The 21,083-nt window shown below is 31.0% G+C and overlaps 2 protein-coding genes across 2 annotated transcripts; one reads left to right on the forward strand and one right to left on the reverse strand.

Annotated features, from left to right (window-relative positions):
• Positions 1-1,567: 1,567 nt before the first annotated feature.
• On the reverse strand, positions 1,568-5,601 carry LOC109804008 (ATP-dependent zinc metalloprotease FTSH 2, chloroplastic). The gene is made up of 5 exons (XM_083062525.1): positions 5,342-5,601; positions 3,258-4,454; positions 2,876-3,189; positions 2,435-2,675; positions 1,568-2,133 (listed from the first exon to the last, which is right to left on the reverse strand). Exons 2-5 carry the CDS (start codon positions 4,437-4,439, stop codon positions 1,792-1,794), a joined length of 2,079 nt encoding a protein of 692 aa, XP_082918651.1. The 5' UTR covers positions 4,440-4,454; positions 5,342-5,601; the 3' UTR covers positions 1,568-1,791.
• A 4,531-nt stretch (positions 5,602-10,132) lies between these two features.
• On the forward strand, positions 10,133-14,902 carry EIF4A-III (eukaryotic initiation factor 4A-III). The gene is made up of 8 exons (XM_020365737.3): positions 10,133-10,576; positions 11,401-11,641; positions 11,738-11,818; positions 12,695-12,802; positions 12,881-13,000; positions 13,138-13,305; positions 13,920-14,006; positions 14,451-14,902. The coding sequence occupies exons 1-8, from the start codon at positions 10,275-10,277 to the stop codon at positions 14,562-14,564; spliced, it is 1,221 nt and encodes a 406-aa protein (XP_020221326.1). The 5' UTR covers positions 10,133-10,274; the 3' UTR covers positions 14,565-14,902.
• The last annotated feature ends 6,181 nt before the right edge of the window (positions 14,903-21,083 follow it).

A 21,083-nucleotide genomic window follows, 5' to 3' on the forward strand; every position in this document is an offset into this window, starting at 1 on the left:
GTTAATTTTGTTAAACACTTTTAATTTAATAAACCAGCTTAAGATTTTTTTATTATCAACTAGCTTCTAACTTTCTAATTAGCTTTTCAGCATTCAGCTAACTTTTCAACTACTTTTTTCAAAAATAACCTATATGAATTATATATATTTTATTATTAGTTAAAATTTATCAAAAAAAAATTACAAAATCATAATTAGATCTCACTAAATAAGAAGTGAAACCCACAAAAAAAAATTATAATTTCTAATAAATTTTCATCAATAATTATATTCTATGTGTTGTTGTATCATTTCTCATTCAATTAATTAATCATTAGAGTTGAGATTTCAGTGTTAAAATTGTGATCTAGGCTTCAGTGTTCATTCACCCTAACAACCAATTCTCCCACACCCTACACAGCTCAAAAGGTGTGCTAATTGTCAAAATCCTATATGATGCCTTGCCATACCACCTTCTAAGTGTTATTCATCCCAATGAGTGAGTCCCTTGACTAACTAGACGCCTTTATAAAATTTGTTAACTCTCTAAAAAAAACTTTATCTATCACCCAACATTGCTCTGCCTTTGGTCCAATCATGAAACATCAATGTGGGATCAGTCCAAAACTTGTACAACACTTAACATTGTCCTTGTTCTTGTCCATTCATGAAATATTAACTGTATCAATCCAAGTGTTATGGAGGGAGCCAAAAAAATCACAGCTACACCACACATTTGACTTTGATGAAAACCATTCAATTATTTTATTGACTAAACCTTGATTGCTTGAAATATCGAGATGGTACCCAACCTTATGTTTACCACCATTTCATGACATGGATATCCAACAAGATTATGGAGGGGACAAAAAAAAACGAATAAATGACTATTTTGTTCTCAAAAATACAAAATACTATTATATTAGTCCTTAAAATTTAAAAAAAAAATGACACTATCATATCAATCCTTAAAATTAATAAGTTTTTAAAAGTATAAATTAACAATCATTTTGTTCAAAATTAAAAAATATATAAATAAAATGATAATATTAATAGAGTTAATCATCCCTACACTGCCAGTGTAAAATTTTTTACACTGGCAACCAATCATATATTTTAAAATTGTTTATTTTATTATTATTTCATTAAATAAGCAACTGACATGTCACTATTAAAAAATATGATTGGTTGCCAATGTAAAATTTTTTTACACTAATAGTGTATAGGTGATTAACTCATAATAATATATATTTAGAGATTAAAATAAAAATAAGAAATTAAATTTAAATTTTTATTTAATATTTTCTTGATTTTAGATACTAATCCGACGATACTCACCACTTTAAAGACCAAAAGGACCATTTACTTGATTAAAAAACAACAGCTACACCACACTTTACTTAGATGACAATCATTCACTTATTTGCTTGATTAAATCCTGATCACTTGAAATACCATCATGGTACCCAAGTTTATTTTTACTACCATTTCGTGACATGGATATCCAACAAGATTAGCAAGTATGCCGTTGTTCATTGTGGACCCAAAACGAGAGAACTCATTACATCACATCGGTTACAATGATAGATTGATAAAAAGGGTATTAATATCATTGCTATTCACTATGGTTACATTATGTACTAATTGTGAAGAGACATACATTTTCTGTTGCCAACGCAAGAAAAAAGAAATAAAGAAGCAAGCTAGGATGTTTTGTCATTAGAAAAATAGAAGTACAGGGTGTATTACAAATATTTCACAAATTCCTGAAAAATGCTACACTACATTGCAGTGGCATGTTATATAGGCTATTCAAACAGCCAGTGGCGAGGGAGTTGAAGGAGGAACCCGGTTTTCAGCAGGAATTTCAACAAATTCGGACAGGAGAGCCCGGAATTCATCTCCAGGCATTGTCTCCTTCTCCAGTAGAACTTCCACAATCTTGTCAATCGCCTCACGGTTGTTCCGTATTTGGCTCAATGCAATTTCATATGCTTCATCTGAGATCCTCTTGACAGCAGCATCAATGTCTTCAGCAAGCTTTTCTGACATTGAGTTTCTTGCCATCATTCTCATGATGACATCTGCACTTTGAGCTGATGAGTCCGTGAGTGACCAAGGACCAATATCAGACATTCCCAATGTGGTTACCATCTGCAAGAGTATCATTGACAAAGCTGTAATCAGAAGGATAAGGCTGGAAAATAAGTATTAGAAGTTCATCCTTCAAAATGAGAGAAAATATCATTCTTTCGGTTAAAGCCAAAAATTTATAGTTTTAAGTATTAAATAAATCTTTTGAAATAACCTCACTTCAGGCTCTCCAATTAACTAGAGCTAACCAATAAAATTCTAAAAATACTGATAAAATAACCCAATTCTCTAGAGTCTAAATTACTCACATTCATCTCCACCAAAAATAGAATAGAAAGAAAGAGAATAGGAGAACACCAACCTGTTTGGCCAAACCGGTTATTTGCTGCAAATCACTAGCTGCTCCAGTTGTAACCTCAGGCTCACCAAAAATAATCTCCTCTGCTGCTCTGCCACCCAGTCCACCAACAATTCTTGCAAAGAGTTGTTGTTTGGAGATCAGAGTTGGGTCATCAGCAGGAATGAACCAAGTAAGACCCCGAGCTTGCCCGCGAGGAACTAAAGTTACTTTTTGTACAGGATCATGACCAGGAGTCAAAGTTCTGCAAGTACAGATAGATATTTAAGTACAACTTTTTGGAATTGTTTGCAAAACCAGCTTCTGTAGGAGAACCATTATTTTTTCTGTATTGGGCTTATATACAAGTGTAACATGAATTTATATAGGTAGTAAAACCTTGCTTCCATAACAATCATACACATTTACCCAAAACACAAAACTACACCCTTATTTCTGGCTTACCCACAGATTGCATGCCCAACTTCATGATATGCCACTAAGCTTTTGCTCTTCCCATCTGTCATCACTGTTCCTTCCATTCCAGCCACAATTCTATCAATAGAATCATCAATCTCTTTGGATGATATTGCTGTCTTTCCACGTCGACCAGCTAATATAGCAGCTTCATTCAAGAGGTTTGCAAGATCAGCCCCACTAAAACCAGGTGTTCTCATCGCAATTACCTCAAGTGAAACATCAGCATCAAACTTCTTATTGCTACCATGAACCTTTAGAATTTCAGTCCTTCCACGTATATCTGGAACATCAACTGTTACCTGCAAAAGCACTATGTCAGAGACTTGCTCATTATAAATGCATCAAGCATTTGCTAATGTAATTTTACCTGTCTATCAAACCGTCCTGGCCTCAACAATGCAGAATCAAGAATGTCAGCCCTGTTAGTAGCTGCAACGACAATGATACCGGTATTACCCTCAAATCCATCCATTTCTGTCAAAAGTTGGTTGAGGGTCTGTTCTCTTTCATCATTCCCTCCACCAATTCCAGTACCTCTTTGCCTTCCAACAGCATCAATTTCATCCACAAAAATAATGCACGGAGCATTCTCTTTGGCCTTCTTGAATAAATCACGGACTCGAGAAGCACCAATACCAACAAACATCTCAACAAACTCAGAACCTGAGATTGAGAAAAACGGGACACCTGCTTCACCTGCAATAGCCTTTGCTAAAAGTGTCTTCCCAGTTCCAGGAGGACCAACAAGAAGAACACCTTTTGGTATACGTGCCCCAACAGCAGTGTACCTCTCAGGCTTCTTTAGAAACTCCACCACCTCCATAAAATCCTGCTTGGCTTCATCCACTCCAGCAACATCATCAAATGTCACTCCAGTATTAGGCTCCATTTGAAACTTGGCTTTAGATTGACCAAAAGCAAGAGGAAAGCCTGACCCACCAGGACCTCCCATTCCTCCTGATGATCGTCTTGAGAGAAGGAATAATCCTCCAATCAAAATTACAGGGAAAGCCAGGTTCCCAATCAGGTTAGCTAACGGAGAACCCGACTCTTCTTGGCCATTATGAGCTGCAAAGTCAATGTCCTTTTCCCTGAATTTCTGAAGGAGCTCTTGGCTAAGTCCAGGAAGTTGCACACGTACTCGCTGCACCCTATTACCCAACTCAGGAGAAACAGCCTCCACAATAGCAGTTGTTCCATTCTCATACAGATCCACTTTTTTAACTCTATCCTTGTCCAAGTACTCAAGAAACCTAGAATAAGACATTCTTGAGGAGGAAGCCCCTTGTTCATCAGCATAAGCTTTCCCACTTCCTAATAATACAGGTAAGCCAACTCCCACATTCAACAATTTCAGAAATCCTCTTCTCCCTTCATGCTTTCTTTGATCCAATGATGCCTTTACAGATATTGACTTTGATTTCTTACTCAATGATGAAAGCCTCTGAAATGAGAAGAAACATCTTCCATTGACGTCCTTGCCTAGAGTTATTTTGTTACTCTTTGTAGATAAACTACTCCCAACAAGACATGCCAATGATGCTGCCATTTGTATCAAGAGTACCTAAAATATGGGTTATTAAACACTGATTATTTCCATGATTAGCAGGAAAAAGCCATATTACATGAATACCATTCGGGATTGTCATGTAATTTCTTCTTACGTAACACCAGAACAGTAAATTCACTCTACATACCCAGAGAGAAACAAAAAATAAATAAATAATCTCATCTACATAAATTGTGCCCTTGGAAAATTCTAGACATGAAAAGTAACAAGCTACAAAAGAAGAAAATTTCAGCAGAATGATCAGATGAACAAATCACGCAGGAAGCCAATGTCAGTCTAAGTTCTTACACTACAAAATTTGACATGAATATATTCATAAGAGTATATATACAACAAGTTGAAAGTTATGTTTTAAACTATAAATTCTTTGCTTTTCTGCTTTCCTGGTGAATCAAATATATACTAATTAATCAATTTTTTTTTTCTAACTATGTTATTGCTAAGAAATATCTATTTACCGCTTTATTAATAACCTTAAAGGCAACCTTTAATCTAATGGTATCTAATGACTTAAACATACTATCCTTTGTCAATTATTCTTCTATAAAACCATTCATTAATATATCTACAAGAGTGAAGTAACCGCACATAACACACATGTACAAGAACAAATACGCGATCGGCACAAGCTTTTTCCGACCATTTCTGAAATCATAAGCAAGTCTCTGATCAATCGGTGGAAAGATAGAACTTCAAATATGAACACTTTGGCTCAAAGGGTCCACCATTAACAACTCCAACAATCAAATTGTCGCAACGAAAAAGAGAAATTAACAAAACTAACAAGTAAATAAAATTGTTAATTAGACAAGAAGAGCCCAGCAACTGGAATGATGGCACAGACCCATGAAAAGTGGAGGGCAGAAGAAGAACCGACATACCTGAAAACAAAGAATCTTAGAGAAGGATATGAAGTGAGAGAGAAGAAGAAAAAGAGAAGTGAGACAGTAGAAGAAGCTATGAGTTGCAAGAGACGTGTTTGGGATGGCTGCGTGGGATGTGACTGACTGGGAAATGTTACTATTTGCGTGATCTTAGCTTGATTCTTTCAGGGGAGAACTTGGATTTTTGTTCCTTATCAAAATTTATTAGGCTTAAATATTATTTTTTTTCCTATGACTCGGGTAAAATTTCTATTTTCAATAGAGATGATCTACATAGAGAAGATCTACGTAGTGTGATAAATCGACAACCAAGAACTCTAGTTGTTTACTTATTTTAGTTCTTCAAACGTTTTTTTTTTAATTTCCGTCGTTAGAGAAACTATATTATAAGACGCAACTCACCACTTCGCCTGTCGTACATGTAGTACAGTCAAGCTTAAGTATATATTTTTGTTCTTATAATTTTACGAATATTGAATATTAATTTTAAAATATTTTTATTATAAATTTGATCTCTCTAATTTTTAAAATTAAATAATGTTAGTCCATCATCGATATATTATCAAAAATTAAACAAAAAAATTAGTATAAAATTATTTTTTACTACAATAAAGAATAATATTATTTTTTACATAAGGAGAAATATTATTTTTTTACTATAAATATATTATTTCTTTTATTTTAATTAAAATCTATAATCTATTCAAATAATTTTATTGTTGATATTATCATTTTCTTACATTGCTAACTATTCAACACGTCTCACATCAACATTAATTCTCTATTTAATTTTGGATCACATGTTTATAATAAATTAAAATTGTTTAATTTTAAAAATTAAAGGGATTAAATTTGTAATAAAAAATTTTAGGAGACAAAATTTGCATGTTTGAGAAACTATAAAAATCAAAAATGGATTTAAGTCTAAATAAAATAATTTTATGAAAACTAAAAAGTAAAATATCAAAAATATAAGAACTAAAAACTATTTAAACCAAATTAAAATTAAAAAAAAATCATTCATCACTATTGTTGTAAATATTTTGTGTTCTCATTTCACCATTTGTTTACTCTTACCATTCTAATCATAAAAATTATCACATTAACCAAGGCAAACATAATCTAAAGTAGGGGTGAGTAGACAAGTCGAATCTATCTCGAAAGCAAACAAGCAAAAAAAATGACATTTAGGTGGATTCAAATGGGTTTACTGGTATGCCAAGTTGTAAAATTATGTTAGAATGAGTTATCTCGATCATGTTCAATTTTGACCATTTTAAATTATCAAAAATTGAGTCTAATTAAATTATAAGTTAGATATTAGTAGTTGCTTAAAGATTTAATCGTCTAACACAAGTCCATTAAACAAAAATGACACATGCTCATTCATTACTTATGTTCATAAAGAAATATAAATATCTCTTATTATTTTCTAGTCTTTTGTTGTTTCACATAAACAAACCCTAAATTTATTGTTTTCTCTAGTCTTTGTGGCTCAATCATTTCCCTTTTATTTCTATCGATCAATATTATTTTTATTTTTTACTCTCATTCTTAATCTCGGACAATTTTGTTCATCTCTTCTCCTGGCCATCAAATATTCATCCCCCTTCAATTTTACTAGATTTATGTAAACAAATAAAACAAAATGTTTCTTTTTGCAAATTGGGTCTTAGTGGTGTTACAATTCTATATGGTTATAGATTGAAAAGGTAAAGTCATTTTTCTCAACCTTTAATTTTATTTTTCATCCTTTTATTACATTTTCACTAAAGAATAGTACAAAAAAGGGTTGCATGTTATGAAAAGGTTATACTTTTACCATGGACGAAGAAAAATATTTGTAGTTAATCTTTCTTCTTATGCTTTTATGGGGTATCTGAATTTTGAAAAGTTATTATAATAAGTTTTACTCATATTTTTGTCTGAGGGTATACTGTAGATAGATTTTATTTTCCTTATAATGTTCTCCTTCTTATTCCTTATTTGGTTTCATGTTATAGGATAATTTCTACAGAAGATTGGACTTTTGTTTCTCAATTTTGTCCTACTTTGAAGATTGAATTTTTTTTTTTGAATTTTTAACTTTTAGGGTTTAAGTGTTAGTGTCATACACTTACAAGGACTTAAGTGGTGTTTTTAGCCAATTTTTTTTCTTACAATTTCCCCCCACCCCCGCCTAATTCCAAGTCTAGTTCCATCCCTAGTTATGCCTTTGCTTGTGTCCTACTTTGCTATTTTCTTCTACAAAATCCAAGTACCCATCACGACGAATGTAAGGGTGACAAAGTTCTCTACATTTCCATTGATGTTAATTATAATTAAATCTATCATCTTTCAATTGTAAAGTCACAAGAAATTGATAAATGTTTTTTGAAGCTTTCTAAAGGATAGGGAGGAGAGACATCATGACATTTTCTTTCTTCTCCTTATTCGCTCGATCATGCCACAACAAAAATGATTTTTTTCTATGGTAACTGTCACAACATGTCACATAGAAGAATGCAACATGTTGCCAACATTATTATTGTTAAATGACAAGCATTTTCTAGTTGAAGGAAAAAAAATAGAAGGTTCACAATGGTGTAGTGAAGGATTTTTAATTTGGGTTAAATATCATGCTAGAATAAAGGAAGAATTAAAACCCTTTCAATGGTTATTTTTAAACATCTTTTTGAAAAAAGATAGACCAAACCTTCCTAGAAGAAACTTCACTATTTTATCACAAATATATAAGAGGATGAATTCGTTTATTCTAGGAGTAAGTCTACCTAAACTTACTCCATTCAATAATTCATATTCTACATCAAATCTTAACAATCCAATCATTGAATTTAAAGTTATTAATTTATAGAATCTGAATTTTTTTTAAAAAAGTTGAAAACTATTTAATACTTCATTTCATTAATTCAAATCAACGTATAAAATATTTTTATGATTATCTGTCAATTTGAATTAATAAAACGAAATATTAAATGATTTTCAAAATTTTAAAAAAAATTTCAAACTTAATTTATGTATTAATAATTTTAAATTCAATGGTTAGATCGTTGAAATTTGATGTAAAACATAAGTTATTAAATGAAGTAAGTTTAAATAGAGTTACTCCTAGAATAAATGAATCTCTCCTCAATATATAAATATTATGTTTTATACAAGAAACAAAAAAAAATAACACCCATCATTTCTCTTAATAAGACTATTTTAAATGTTTTTGGACATTCCTTTATGTCTTTATTATCTTTTTTAACAAAATAAACAATCTTCTTAGACAACAAACACCTTTAAGGCAACATTTTGTTTTTCAAATGAAAAAAAATACTGATTGGGAAGGCTATGTTCAACACAAAAGTTGTTTTAGAAAGACACATGAAATGTTCCATTTTCTTGAACAAAAAAATTGATAAACACCACTTCATTAAAATAAAAATAAAAAAGTGAAAACTTATTTAATGTAAACATTTATGATACCAACAGAAATTTATTGTAAATAATAATAAAAAAATGAAGTAACTATGTAAATACACCTTGAAATATTTGCAACTATCATTTTCAAAAGCTACTTATAAAATGTGATAATAATCCAAACCTTAAACTAGGCGTGTGACCTAACCTACTTTCAAGTTTAGTTTGTATTATTGACCAATTTATTAAAAAATAGGTTTGGTTTATACTTTAAAATTTAAAAAAAAATTCTATTTTTTTTATAAATGTTGAATTTAAGTTTAATAAAAAGGCTAATAGACTAGTCTATTTATCTAAAAATACAATTAAAAAGTAAGGCCTTAAATTTAGGATAAATTTGTTTTTATCTCTAAAATTTAAAATTATTATTTTAAGTCTCTATAATTTTCAAAAATCTTGTTTTAGTCTCTCAAATCACTAGGGATATATCTAAAAGTGGTCGATTGAGACAATTATGCAGAATTAGTTGAATTTACTGTAATATTTTCACTAATAAGATACTAGTAGGTAGATTTTATGTAATAATATTTGATAAATTTTGTAACAAAATTTAAATATAATAACTAAAATGAGATTTTTTAAAATTAAAAAAAAAAATTTACCTTAAATTTGAGAAATTCAAAACATATTCAAACAAAAAAAATATACATATTAACTTATTAAAAATATAATTAATTAAATAAATTTGTAATACAAAAATTAAATCACTATTTTTTATATTTGAACTACACTTAAATGATGTATATTCTTTTCATATGAAATCAAGAAATAGAAGATAAAAAGTGTAATAACTATATCTTTATCCATCCTTTTATATTAATTTCATGATTAATTATTTATAATATTTTAATTAAAATATAAAATATTTTTAGATAAGATTATTTTCTTTTATCACATGAATAAATACAAATTATCTTTATTACATTATATTTTATTTTAAAATCTAAATCACCTGTTCTTAAATATCTATGAGCCATTTTTTTGTACTTTCATTCAATTATAATCAAGCTATTTATGATAAATGTTAATTTTATTAGTTTTTATAATAGTCATCTTAAAAATTATATAAAATTAATTTTTATCGATTCACATGGTAAAAATTAAAGAATTTATATTAAAGAATTTTTTAATTTAATTTTGAAAAAAGTACCCATTGAATTTAATTACGTTAAAAATAAGCACATAATTTACACATAAAAAATATTTGAAAAATAAGAAACTATCCCTCCAAATTTAAATTTACCCAAACACAGTTCTAAATTGGCGTAAGAAAGGATTAGGTTAAAATCTCGAAGTGAGGATGGTGCTAAGTGCTAACACAAAAAATGTTACATCACGTCCTCACGCCTATATTATGACGCTGTCACCTTTTCTAGGGCTTGTATCGTATCTCGCACCACTGTAACCTTCGCCTCCCAAATCGAAACCCCTCCTTCAGCTCTTTCACCCTAATCTGAGCGCGGCGATGGCGGCAACCTCGGTGGTGCCGGCGAACCGGCGGAGGGCGCCGAACGCGGCGGAGGAGATGGACTTCGAGACGACGGAGGGCGTGAAGGCGATCGCCAGCTTCGAGGAGATGGGAATAAAGGACGATCTGCTCCGAGGAATCTACCAATACGGCTTCGAGAAACCCTCTGCGATTCAGCAACGGGCCGTCACGCCCATTATTCAGGGCCGTGACGTCATAGCCCAGGCCCAATCTGGCACCGGCAAGACCTCCATGATTGCCCTGACGGTTTGCCAGGTCGTTGATACCTCCGTCAGAGAGTGAGTAGCTTCGTTTGTTTCTTTTCTCTTATTCGGTTTTCGGAGATGTTGAGGTTCTAGGTTAGGGTTTTTTTTGACGGTATGGTGCGGTTGTGTTCCGTGAGATTCCTCGAAGCGTTGCATAGGGCAAACGAGAAATTTTAGTAAGGTGTTCAGAGGGTTAATTTTAAATTTTAAATTTAAATTTTTTATTTTGAGTGGATATTTTGGAGATTAGGATTTGTTTTTGAGAGTTGAATTAATGAAGTGATGGATTATCAGGTAGCGTTTGGATTAGTCGTTATTGAGTGCATTGAATGACTTTGTTTTTGGCTGGATTTCTAGGTTAGGTTTTTTCAGATGTACTGGGTGGATTTAAGAAACTCGGGGCCCGAGGTTTTAAACTGTGGTTACTGTTTAGTTCCTTGATATTGTAGACAAATGGGGGGTATGTGGCCACAATTGTGGTCATTGACCTCAAAAGTCTTGACGCTGTAGCTGAGATTGGGGTGGCAAACCTGTGTTGAGAGAGGGTTAATTTGTATTTTAAGTGAATATTCTGTAAATTAAGATATGTTTTTAAGCATGAAAGGGATGAAATAATATATTATCAAGGAACTTTTGGATTGTTCATTTTTGAAAGCCTTGAATAACTCTAATTTTGAAAGTGAATACTTTATTGTTTTTGCAATTTCCCTTGGGAACCCTTTACCTAAGCATACTTAAGAATGTAAGGATGTATTGTTAATGGTGTGTGTGTGTTTTGCTTCTGAGTGCATTGTCTATCTTTCATGTTTTGTTGTCTAGGTGTTTACTCGGGGTGTTTGTTTTGTAAATTTTGACAGGGTCCAGGTTTTGATCTTGTCCCCAACAAGAGAACTGGCCTCACAGACTGAGAAGGTTATATTGGCTATTGGGGATTTCATTAACATACAAGCACATGCATGCATTGGAGGTAAAAGTGTGGGTGAAGATATAAGGAAACTTGAGTATGGAGTCCATGTGGTCTCTGGAACTCCTGGTCGGGTCTGTGACATGATCAAAAGGAGGACATTGCGGACTAGAGCTATTAAGATGCTAGTTCTTGTGAGTTCATTGCTTCCACTTGCCAATAGTTGATTGCATTTTTCTGTTTTATTTTCATGTGTTAGGACTGGCTTATATTTTTCTTTTTGATAACAGGACGAATCTGATGAAATGTTGAGCAGAGGGTTTAAAGATCAAATTTATGATGTGTATAGATATCTCCCACCCGACCTTCAGGTACCATTTCTGTTGTTGTCCTCATTGCTGTAAATGTGTTTGAATGTTGGAATGAATTTTGCAATTTGAGAACTTGTATGTTAAGGTGTATATTGATAGTAAATTAAGTTTGGCCAAGAATAAAGACTACTGATTATGAGTTCATGATAAAATTTATCATATAAGCTCTAATGTTATAAAACTTGAAGAAGAGCATATGTTTACTCAAACACATGGCCTAAGTGGCTTGACTGTAGCTCAAGGAATGACATTGAGAATAAACAAAAATGACATTGAAACCAAAAACTAGAATTCCAGTTCAGAAGAACGTTGCTAACAAGTAGGGAAGAGTGAGGGTGCATGCCTGTTTGAAAACTGAAATTAATGGCTTGACATTGTCTGATGGTGTGACAATGATGGGGGAGAGGAACTGTTGCAATGAAAAAAGCCAAAATTCAAGGAGAATGGGGTTTCAAAGCCTCTTCAAGGTCTTTGATGTTTTTGTTTGTTTAAGATTTTTGGTAGGTTCAAATTTTCAATCATTAAAAACTAAGGGTGTAAAACGAGTGACATAAATGATCAAATAATGGAGCTGCTGCATTTCATCACAATTGGTGGCCAGCACTAATCATTTGATTGATTCACCTTTCTTAAATGAAGTATCTAGGTGAGGAGCTGTTGCAACATTTTGACCCAATTACTCAAATTTTCTTGAGGTTTATTTTGTAAGTTAACTGGATGCATCTTCAGGATCCCTAGTTCAGGTTAATGAAGTGATGTGTATTCATAATGCTCTTGTTGCAGACTTGTGGATCAATCTTGTTTGTATTCTTTTGAAGCCTGATTAATATTATGAACCATATTGTAGTCTCTGAATCATTAATTTTTACTGTGTAGGTTGTCTTGATTTCTGCTACCCTTCCTCATGAAATACTGGAGATGACAAACAAGTTTATGACAGATCCTGTAAGGATCCTTGTAAAACGTGATGAATTGACATTGGAGGTAAGGTATTGTTTTCATATTCTTATTGGTTAATTTTTAAATGTATATTAATGCAGTTGCTCCACCCTCCAATGACAGGGCATCAAGCAATTTTTTGTTGCTGTTGAAAGGGAAGAATGGAAGTTTGATACCCTCTGTGATCTTTATGATACTCTCACTATCACTCAGGCTGTTATATTCTGTAACACCAAGCGAAAGGTAAATTAAAACTATCAAATATTCCTAGTAGGGTAGGCCATCGATTTCATCTCACTTTGAACATGGTAAATAGTTGATTAATGATAGTTCATTCTGATCATTTCAGTCATGTTGATATTTATATCCTCTTGGTACAGGTGGATTGGTTAACTGAAAAAATGCGTAACAATAATTTCACTGTCTCATCTATGCATGGTGACATGCCTCAGAAAGAAAGGGATGCTATTATGGGAGAATTTCGTGCTGGAACGACCCGTGTACTAATCACAACTGATGTTTGGGCCCGTGGTCTTGATGTACAGCAGGCAAGTTGTGGCACCAGTCTGTGTCTTTTACTTTGCTTTTAATTGTACCTGTAGATTATGATGAATTTGCATCTTTAATATCCCATACAATGTTGAGTATGTGATAATGTCATGCATCATAACTCTGCTCTTAGTGGTTTAGTTTGTGTTTCTGCTTAGTTGAAAATATAGGAAGCAAAAGTATGTGCTAATCTATACCGCATCATCACCATTTAAGAGGATACTTCTATTGGTAACCGCCCGCCTTTTGGTTTCCATTTTAATAGACTTTTTAACCCTTTATTTATATAATTTTTTTCATTTTACTGTAGAACTGAAATATAACTGCTCGTGAAAATAATAATTGTTTTTTTTTTGTTTTTTAATGCAGGAAATAAGAAATAAGTGAATATAATAACCACCCATTATTTTACTTTTTAATTTTATTTTTCAGTGGAGGCAGAGTGCCTCTTTTCCTACTAGTTATAATATAATAGCAATTTGTTTTTGGTTCTTAAGCAACGCAAACTAATGGACTTTTTTGTAAATCATTTGACTTGGATATCAAGTAAAATTTATTTAGAAATTCTTCTGTTAATAGCTGGTTTTGATTATGGATTTGATTTTGTTACCAGGTTTCTCTAGTTATCAATTATGACCTTCCAAACAATCGTGAGCTTTACATTCATCGAATTGGCCGTTCTGGACGTTTTGGACGAAAGGTATTGGGAATGTCTAAACTAGTTGAACTAATGTTTATTGAAGAGAGGAATCACTGATTTTCATATCGGTAACCTGGCTTTGCTCTTTAGGACAATTTTGAGATATTTTCTGCTGATTCATCATCCTTCTATTCTAGTAGTACTCCCATGCTTCCACTTGGTTTCATGCTCTGTTGGCTGTTGACTATTAGCTGTATTATATTTTACTTGGAATGCTAGGGACATTTTCTCTAATGCTTTCTTTATAACAATCTCTTTATCATTGGTTGATGCTTATTAGAAATCACAAATTTTGTGGGTCTCATCTCATTTAGCGAGTCTCTCATGATTTAGTATAGGATTTCATAAAATTTGTGATTTTCAACCAATAGTAGCGTTTAAGAGTGTCAAAGTGAGTGTCACCATTATTTTTCTTTTACTTATGGGCCAAATCATTGTTTGCAGGGTGTTGCAATAAATTTTGTGAAGAGTGACGATATCAAAATATTGAGAGACATTGAGCAATACTACAGTACGCAGATTGATGAAATGCCAATGAATGTTGCTGATCTTATATAAAATGTCGCGTGGTTTGCTGGGTGGAGTGGGTTTGTCATACCTTGAAGTAGGGAGTAGTGTTTGAATGTTGTTTCTTGCTATGGAATACATTCGTGATGCTCTTGTTAACTTTGACAATTGGTCAAACTAGATTTTTTACCATACTGATTGACTGTACCAGAGGTAGTGTTTTTCGTTGCTGATGAGGTTGAGAATTGCGATTAATGTGTAAATTGTGTTTATTTTTCCAAATGTATCACTCTTTATTGAATATGTAATTTTATGCTTCAAATGACGGGTGATATCTTGACTTGGTTTGTTTATTTAACTAATTAATGGGCACATACGGTTTTGCTGCAGTTGTCTTATTCTAGCCGGTAAGAACTGGGGGTTCAAGGAAACCTTGGACACATTTTGTATGCCTGAAAGTGCTGAATTTCGTACTGAATGATCTCAGTTGTCAGTTGCATGAATAAAGCAATGTTTAGAATAGAATTTATCAGCTATGTATTTATGAGGTGAGTTTTTGGATTTTCGAGAGCCTTTAGATATTTCCCTTGCACCTGGTTTCACAAAGTGATATCCTTCCCCTCTACCTTGCCCATGTAACAATCATATCGAACTAGCGTACTTATCATGTTGTTATAATAAGTTCATTAGTTTTATTCCCCGCAATCCCTATTTCTTCATCATCGCCCTCAAAATTGATTTTGAATGAATTTTTTTTTATTTTTTAAAAATGGTTAAAATTGATGTGGGTTATGTTTAAAAAATATTTTTATTCTAAAGCTGGTAATAAAATTTAGCATTATTTTTTTATTCAACATAAAAGTTATATAAAGTTATTATAACTTAAAATCAATATTTTAATGATCTACCAAGCATGCAAACATTTATCTAAAATATAAGAAAATGATCATGGATCATTCAACATAAGACCCAACAAGGTCGAGACAAAAGTAGGCTGTAACTGTAAGGGAATATTTTCAGGTGTTTCAAATGTTCTTCAACGTACGAGTTTCACTTCCAGGCCTGGTTTTAATTACCGTAAGAACATGGCCGTTGATACTTCAACATCGTATTATACCCCAGCTTAAGAGCAGCTTCCAAATTGTTGAAAATAAGCAGATTTACAAGTGACAATTATTTTGAAATAAAGTGAGCAAATGCTTGACTAGTCTATCCTTTTCCCATCTTTAAATTTCTTTTCTATCATGAGACTTGCAAGTGTAAGTGCCCATATATATAGAGAAAAATTGTCAACGAGTGCTTTAAGATATTAATTACCAATTGGGAATGAAAAGTAATAAATGAATACAAAAATATTTAGCATATTAGAACCACAAAAATGTTTAATTTTATATAATGAAACAAACTTAAGTCTGACATAGATTACTGATAGGAATAAATTAGTATATATAAATATGAACAATTCTCATCTTGAATTAACTTTATTATTAACTTTACGCAGATCCCATTATATTCCAGAAGCTTGAAGCATCGGTCTCGACAAATTCCAATTTATTACTTCCTTTCCATCAACAACACCTATTCCCTCAACCCGTTCTGAAAAAATAGGATTTCGTGTAATAAGTTTTTGATATTCAACAATACTACATTCATTGACGGCCAACTACGTTCAAACCCAATTGTATTGTATGTAGAGAGATAATGTTCACCTTATGAAATAATTTTTGGGATTGACCTATGTCTAAACTAAAAAATATAAGATAATACTTTCTATTTTGTTCTTCCATAATAAGTAATGGAGTCGAAGAAAGAAGCAACAACTTCAGAACTTCTATTCTCAAATAGGAATTTTTGGGTCGAATAACTAATTGCTCACTTAACATAGACAGGCCAACTAAGCCCCAAAAGCATGACAATTGACAGGCCCACCATCCCCAAACCGTTGTTACCTTCTCCCCAGCCCTCTAAACAAAGGGACATTGCATTAGAGTGTTATTACAAGTTTGACAAAATATTTTTCACCACTAATATAAATATTTTATTTTATGTTTATCCAAGTATTTAGCATTTTTTTTTTGTTTTCTATACGAGTTTTTAAAAATGAAAATAAAGTGGCATTCTTTAATTATGAAAAAAAATAAAAATATTTTTTTTCTAATAAAACATTCTTTTGATATCTCTGAGCTTGATTGATGCAGGATTTTGGATCTGTCAACAACCTAAATAATCCTGTTAGATTGGATCAAACATCATTATCATCCTTAAGCAAGCATCCCGTGAGTAGAAAAGAAATCATTTAATTTCAGGAGAAAATCTGACAATCATAAGCAATGCATCAAATACAAACTATGTCGAGTTTTGTATGTTGTACATCCATTATGGAATGGATTTTCTTTTCCGCAAGATGGTAACTGCATGCAAGTAGTTTCATGTTTTGAAGTTCAAGGTTTAATTTAAAGAAAAAAATTATATTTGAGGGTTCGTGTAATTTAACTTATAAATCCTTATCCTAAGGTTTTGGTATTCATTATCGATAAAAATTTTAAATATAGTATTTTTAACGTCTTTCTCTTCAAGTCTTAATATATTGATATGTTTGAGTAATCTATGAGGAATTTAGTAGAGAAAGATGTTAAAAAAATATTAAATTTTGATCAATAATTTAGTAGCTCATAATATCAAAAAGTTAGAATAAGGATTACAAAAACCTAGATGTATAGGATATGATTGGAACTAGTTTAATAGTGCCATCTAGGATCACAATTGCAATGGATTGTAACTTAATGTTTTTAGATGAAAGGAAAAGGCTAAAATCTTGGATTAGGAAATCCAGCATTCATGTTTTTATGTCAACTAAATGTTGGACTTCAAACCAAAATTTGTTCGACATGTGTTTAACTACACATTTCATTGATGATGAGTAGAGATTAAAAAAAAAAAAAAGACATCCTTAATTTTAGACCAATTAAAATCTATAAAAGTGAAATCATGGAATGAAATTTAAAAAATATTTAAGAGAATGACCAATTAAAAGTGTGTTTATAATCATTGTTGATAATATTAGTTCTAATGATAGGACAATTTCATACATTAAAAAAATAAATACAAGGGGTGAACTAGTGTGTGATGACGAAATATTTGCACTTGAGAGATTGTATTTATATTCTAAATTTGATTGTAGATGAAGATACAAAGGAACAATAATTATTCATTAAAAGCATTAGAAATGTTGTGTACTTCATTAGGTCTTGTCCTCAAAGGCTTAAGAATTTTAAATAATGCATTGATTAGTTATCAAAATCTTGTACGCCTACATTTTCCAACCAATTGAAATTCAACATATATTATGTTAAAACATTGTGAAAAGTATGACAAACTATTTGACTGACTATATGATATGGACTAGACTTTTAGAAATGGTTTTGTGAAAAGAAAGGGAGGAAGGGATGTTCCACCTATTGGCATTGACTAACAACATACATGCTATGTTATTTATTTAGTTTTTGAAAATTTTCTATGAAGTGACTTTGACCATATCCAATTCTTTAAATGTGTCAGCAGATAAATACTTCTATGAAATGACAACAATACAATATAAGTTGAAAACATAGAGTCACAACCATTATGAACTACTAGGGTTTATCACATGTTTAATTGTCAAAAAAGCTTAATAAGTATCAGGTAAATGTTAAAAAAAAAATCAATGCATAGTTATGTGTTGTTCTAGATCCTCATTACAAACTTGATTATGTCAAATGGAGTTTATAATTAAGGTACATGTAAGATCAGAGGATGATTTAAGACTTCTCAAAATTTATGTTTTAATGATAACAAAATACTCCTTTGTATATACTTATACAAATGAATATTATGGGTGGACACATGCCAAATGATAGCAAGAAGCATACATGGATTGGAACTATAAGAATCCCCGGTGACATTTACTCTTTCTCGTGAAAATTGACATATATAATACACAAGCCTGGTAGTCAATTGGGAAAGGTGTGAATTCTCGTTACTAGCAAGAAAAATTGGGTTATTGATAGTGGAGTCTTATTATATACATACAAGTGGGTTTGTTTCTATTATTGTATATGGTAAAAGAATGGTAAATAAAATTGTAGTTCATCTTACCTTTTTCAATTTTAAATATAAACTCTTTAACTTGTAATTTATACATGCAAGTTCATGAACTTAACTAAGATCCCACAACATTTGATCTAATGGTAGGGACGAAAAAACATAAGGACGGACAATGGGTAAATGATAAGGCAAAGGAGATGGCTGTAAGTAAATATATGCCTTTCAACCTTAATTTAACGTGAAGAATTTTGCATTATTTCTAGTAATTGTAAATACTCATGTTTAGTTATATTGTGTAAGATGAGTTTATTCGTTGTTAAGTAGACACCTATCCGATCGATGACCCACAAGATGGTTTTGGTGAATAGTCTATGGCTTACGACAATGTCATTTTATTTTGATGTTGTTAAAAGAAGCAAAAAGTGTAATGTGTATGGATTGGGAAAAGGTGATAAGTTATTGGAATGAACTCAATGCACTCAATCTGGTCTTAATTCTAACTTTAACTATCATGAGGTAATTGTTAACCTCAATGCAAAGTTGGCACAAAATAATACAACAATACAGTCCATTCAATTAGATTTAGCTATGACCTAAAACATTCTTCAACAAGTTGTTTGTCACTTGGGATTGTCACCTCAAGATGGTAATGATGACATTTGTCCTTCCATTGATGATCATGGTGAGTCTCACCATCCATCCACTAACTCACCAACTTGATTTAGGATGTGATATTGTTGATACATTAATTTACTTGTATTTTTAAGACTTTAAGTACTTTCATCTTTTAGATTTATTTAGTTTTATTTTGAAGATTTTGAATACTTTAATCTTATGGATAAACTTTTGGTTAACTTTCATTGTATTTTTAAGGCTTTGATGTCATCTATTAAATTTTTGTTGATGTATGCTTGATGATTATGTTATTGGTGGTTGTAATTGAATATAATATAAACATGATTTATAGAATTGAAATATATAAATGCAAAAAAAATAAAAATTATGCATTGTACAACTAATTTAGTAATCGAATTTTTTTTGACTAAAATGGTTATAATATATATTGATCGCTAAATCATCATCTACAAACAATAACTTCAAATTTGTTTTGTCAATTTAGCCACCAATTTAGGAACCCAAATTATGAGATCTAGTTTTACAAATAAAAAAGTTGCTATTTAAAACTCAAGTTTACCACTAAATTAGTGACCATATATCAAATCTACTACTTAGCAACCACAAAAATTAGTCACTATATTTTAACTTTAGCAACTAAATAATGCATTTGCCTTCTTCACATAATGAACCTAGCTTAGCAACCAATATATTCAATTGCTAAATAATTTCATTTCTCAACTTACACACTAATTTGGTTGCTAATTAATTAATGACTTGTGGTTTAGATATCATTTTTTAGTTGCTAAATTGATCGCAAATATATTTTTTGAGTTGCAATTTGATTTTTTATTGCTAAATACCACTTTTTTGTAGTGTTTATTTGATTTGTCTCTAAGAATTTTTTTTGTAAAAAAAATGACGTCAATGATCAAAATGTTAATGGGAGAAAAAATTTAAGATTAAAAGTAATTTTATGGATTAATGTACAATATTTGTCATGATGTATAAATACCAAACAAATATTAATTAGGAATTTTTTGAGGGTGCTAGTCTATACATCATTGCAACTTCTTGGTGATAATGCTTTTGAAGTTGGCTTCTAGTGTTGGTTTCTATGGTGATATAAATATTCATTATTTGTTTCTTTTATTGGTTTCACACATTATTGATTTATATTTTAAATTTGTTTACAGGAAAAGGAAATGGTGATGAAGTTTCTTTCTAATTGAGAGTAATTCAACTTTCTCTTAATTTTGGTCTAGTTTTTTTTTTTTTTTTTATTTGTGGTCAATGTAATTATTGTTGTAATAATTTTCATTTATCGGAATTTCATTTGCTTGTGTGCACAATATAATTTGTTGACCCTTATATTTTTAATTAAATACCTCTTCTCTTTGTGAATTTGGATTAGTCAATCCTTGTATTTGGAGGGAATGTTTGATTTGATTAGAAGTATAAATGTTTATATATATAATACAGTTTGTACTATGATGTAACACATTGTTATGTATTCCAAATAGTTAATTATATAGAACAAGGTTTAAATTTAAATTAAATTAAAATGATATTAAATTTCATTAAAAGTAAAATACATTAATAATAATATTAAAATGTATTAAAAATTAAAAAAAATATAATTAATTAAAAAATGATTACCCTAATATAAGATTTATTTATTTATTATTAATATATACTTTTATGACTAGGAATCATAGTTACAAGTCAATAACTTTTACCTAAAGACATGTTGAACTAAATTACAAATAAGGTTATAGTGATAATTAAAACATTATATAGTGATACTTAAAGATTATAGTAACAACTAAAATTCTTATATGATAGTCAAAAAATTGTCGTTATATGTCTTTT

Source organism: Cajanus cajan, chromosome 1, assembly GCF_000230855.2.
Source record: "Cajanus cajan strain Asha chromosome 1, NIPB_CcT2T_4, whole genome shotgun sequence".
NCBI classification, from domain to species: Eukaryota; Viridiplantae; Streptophyta; class Magnoliopsida; order Fabales; family Fabaceae; genus Cajanus; species Cajanus cajan.

Excerpts from the sequence above, each read along its gene's own strand:
- LOC109804008 (XM_083062525.1), bottom strand. The coding sequence starts at position 4,439 with ATGGCAGCATCATTGGCATGTCTTGTTGGGAGTAGTTTATCTACAAAG. Across the intron at positions 3,190-3,257 it reads CAGGACGGTTTGATAGACAG|GTAACAGTTGATGTTCCAGA; the intron begins GTAAAATTACAT and ends GTGCTTTTGCAG. Across the intron at positions 2,676-2,875 it reads GTTGGGCATGCAATCTGTGG|AACTTTGACTCCTGGTCATG; the intron begins GTAAGCCAGAAA and ends CTGTACTTGCAG.
- EIF4A-III (XM_020365737.3), top strand. The coding sequence starts at position 10,275 with ATGGCGGCAACCTCGGTGGTGCCGGCGAACCGGCGGAGGGCGCCGAAC. Across the intron at positions 11,819-12,694 it reads ATCTCCCACCCGACCTTCAG|GTTGTCTTGATTTCTGCTAC; the intron begins GTACCATTTCTG and ends TTTACTGTGTAG. Across the intron at positions 13,306-13,919 it reads GTGGTCTTGATGTACAGCAG|GTTTCTCTAGTTATCAATTA; the intron begins GCAAGTTGTGGC and ends TTTTGTTACCAG.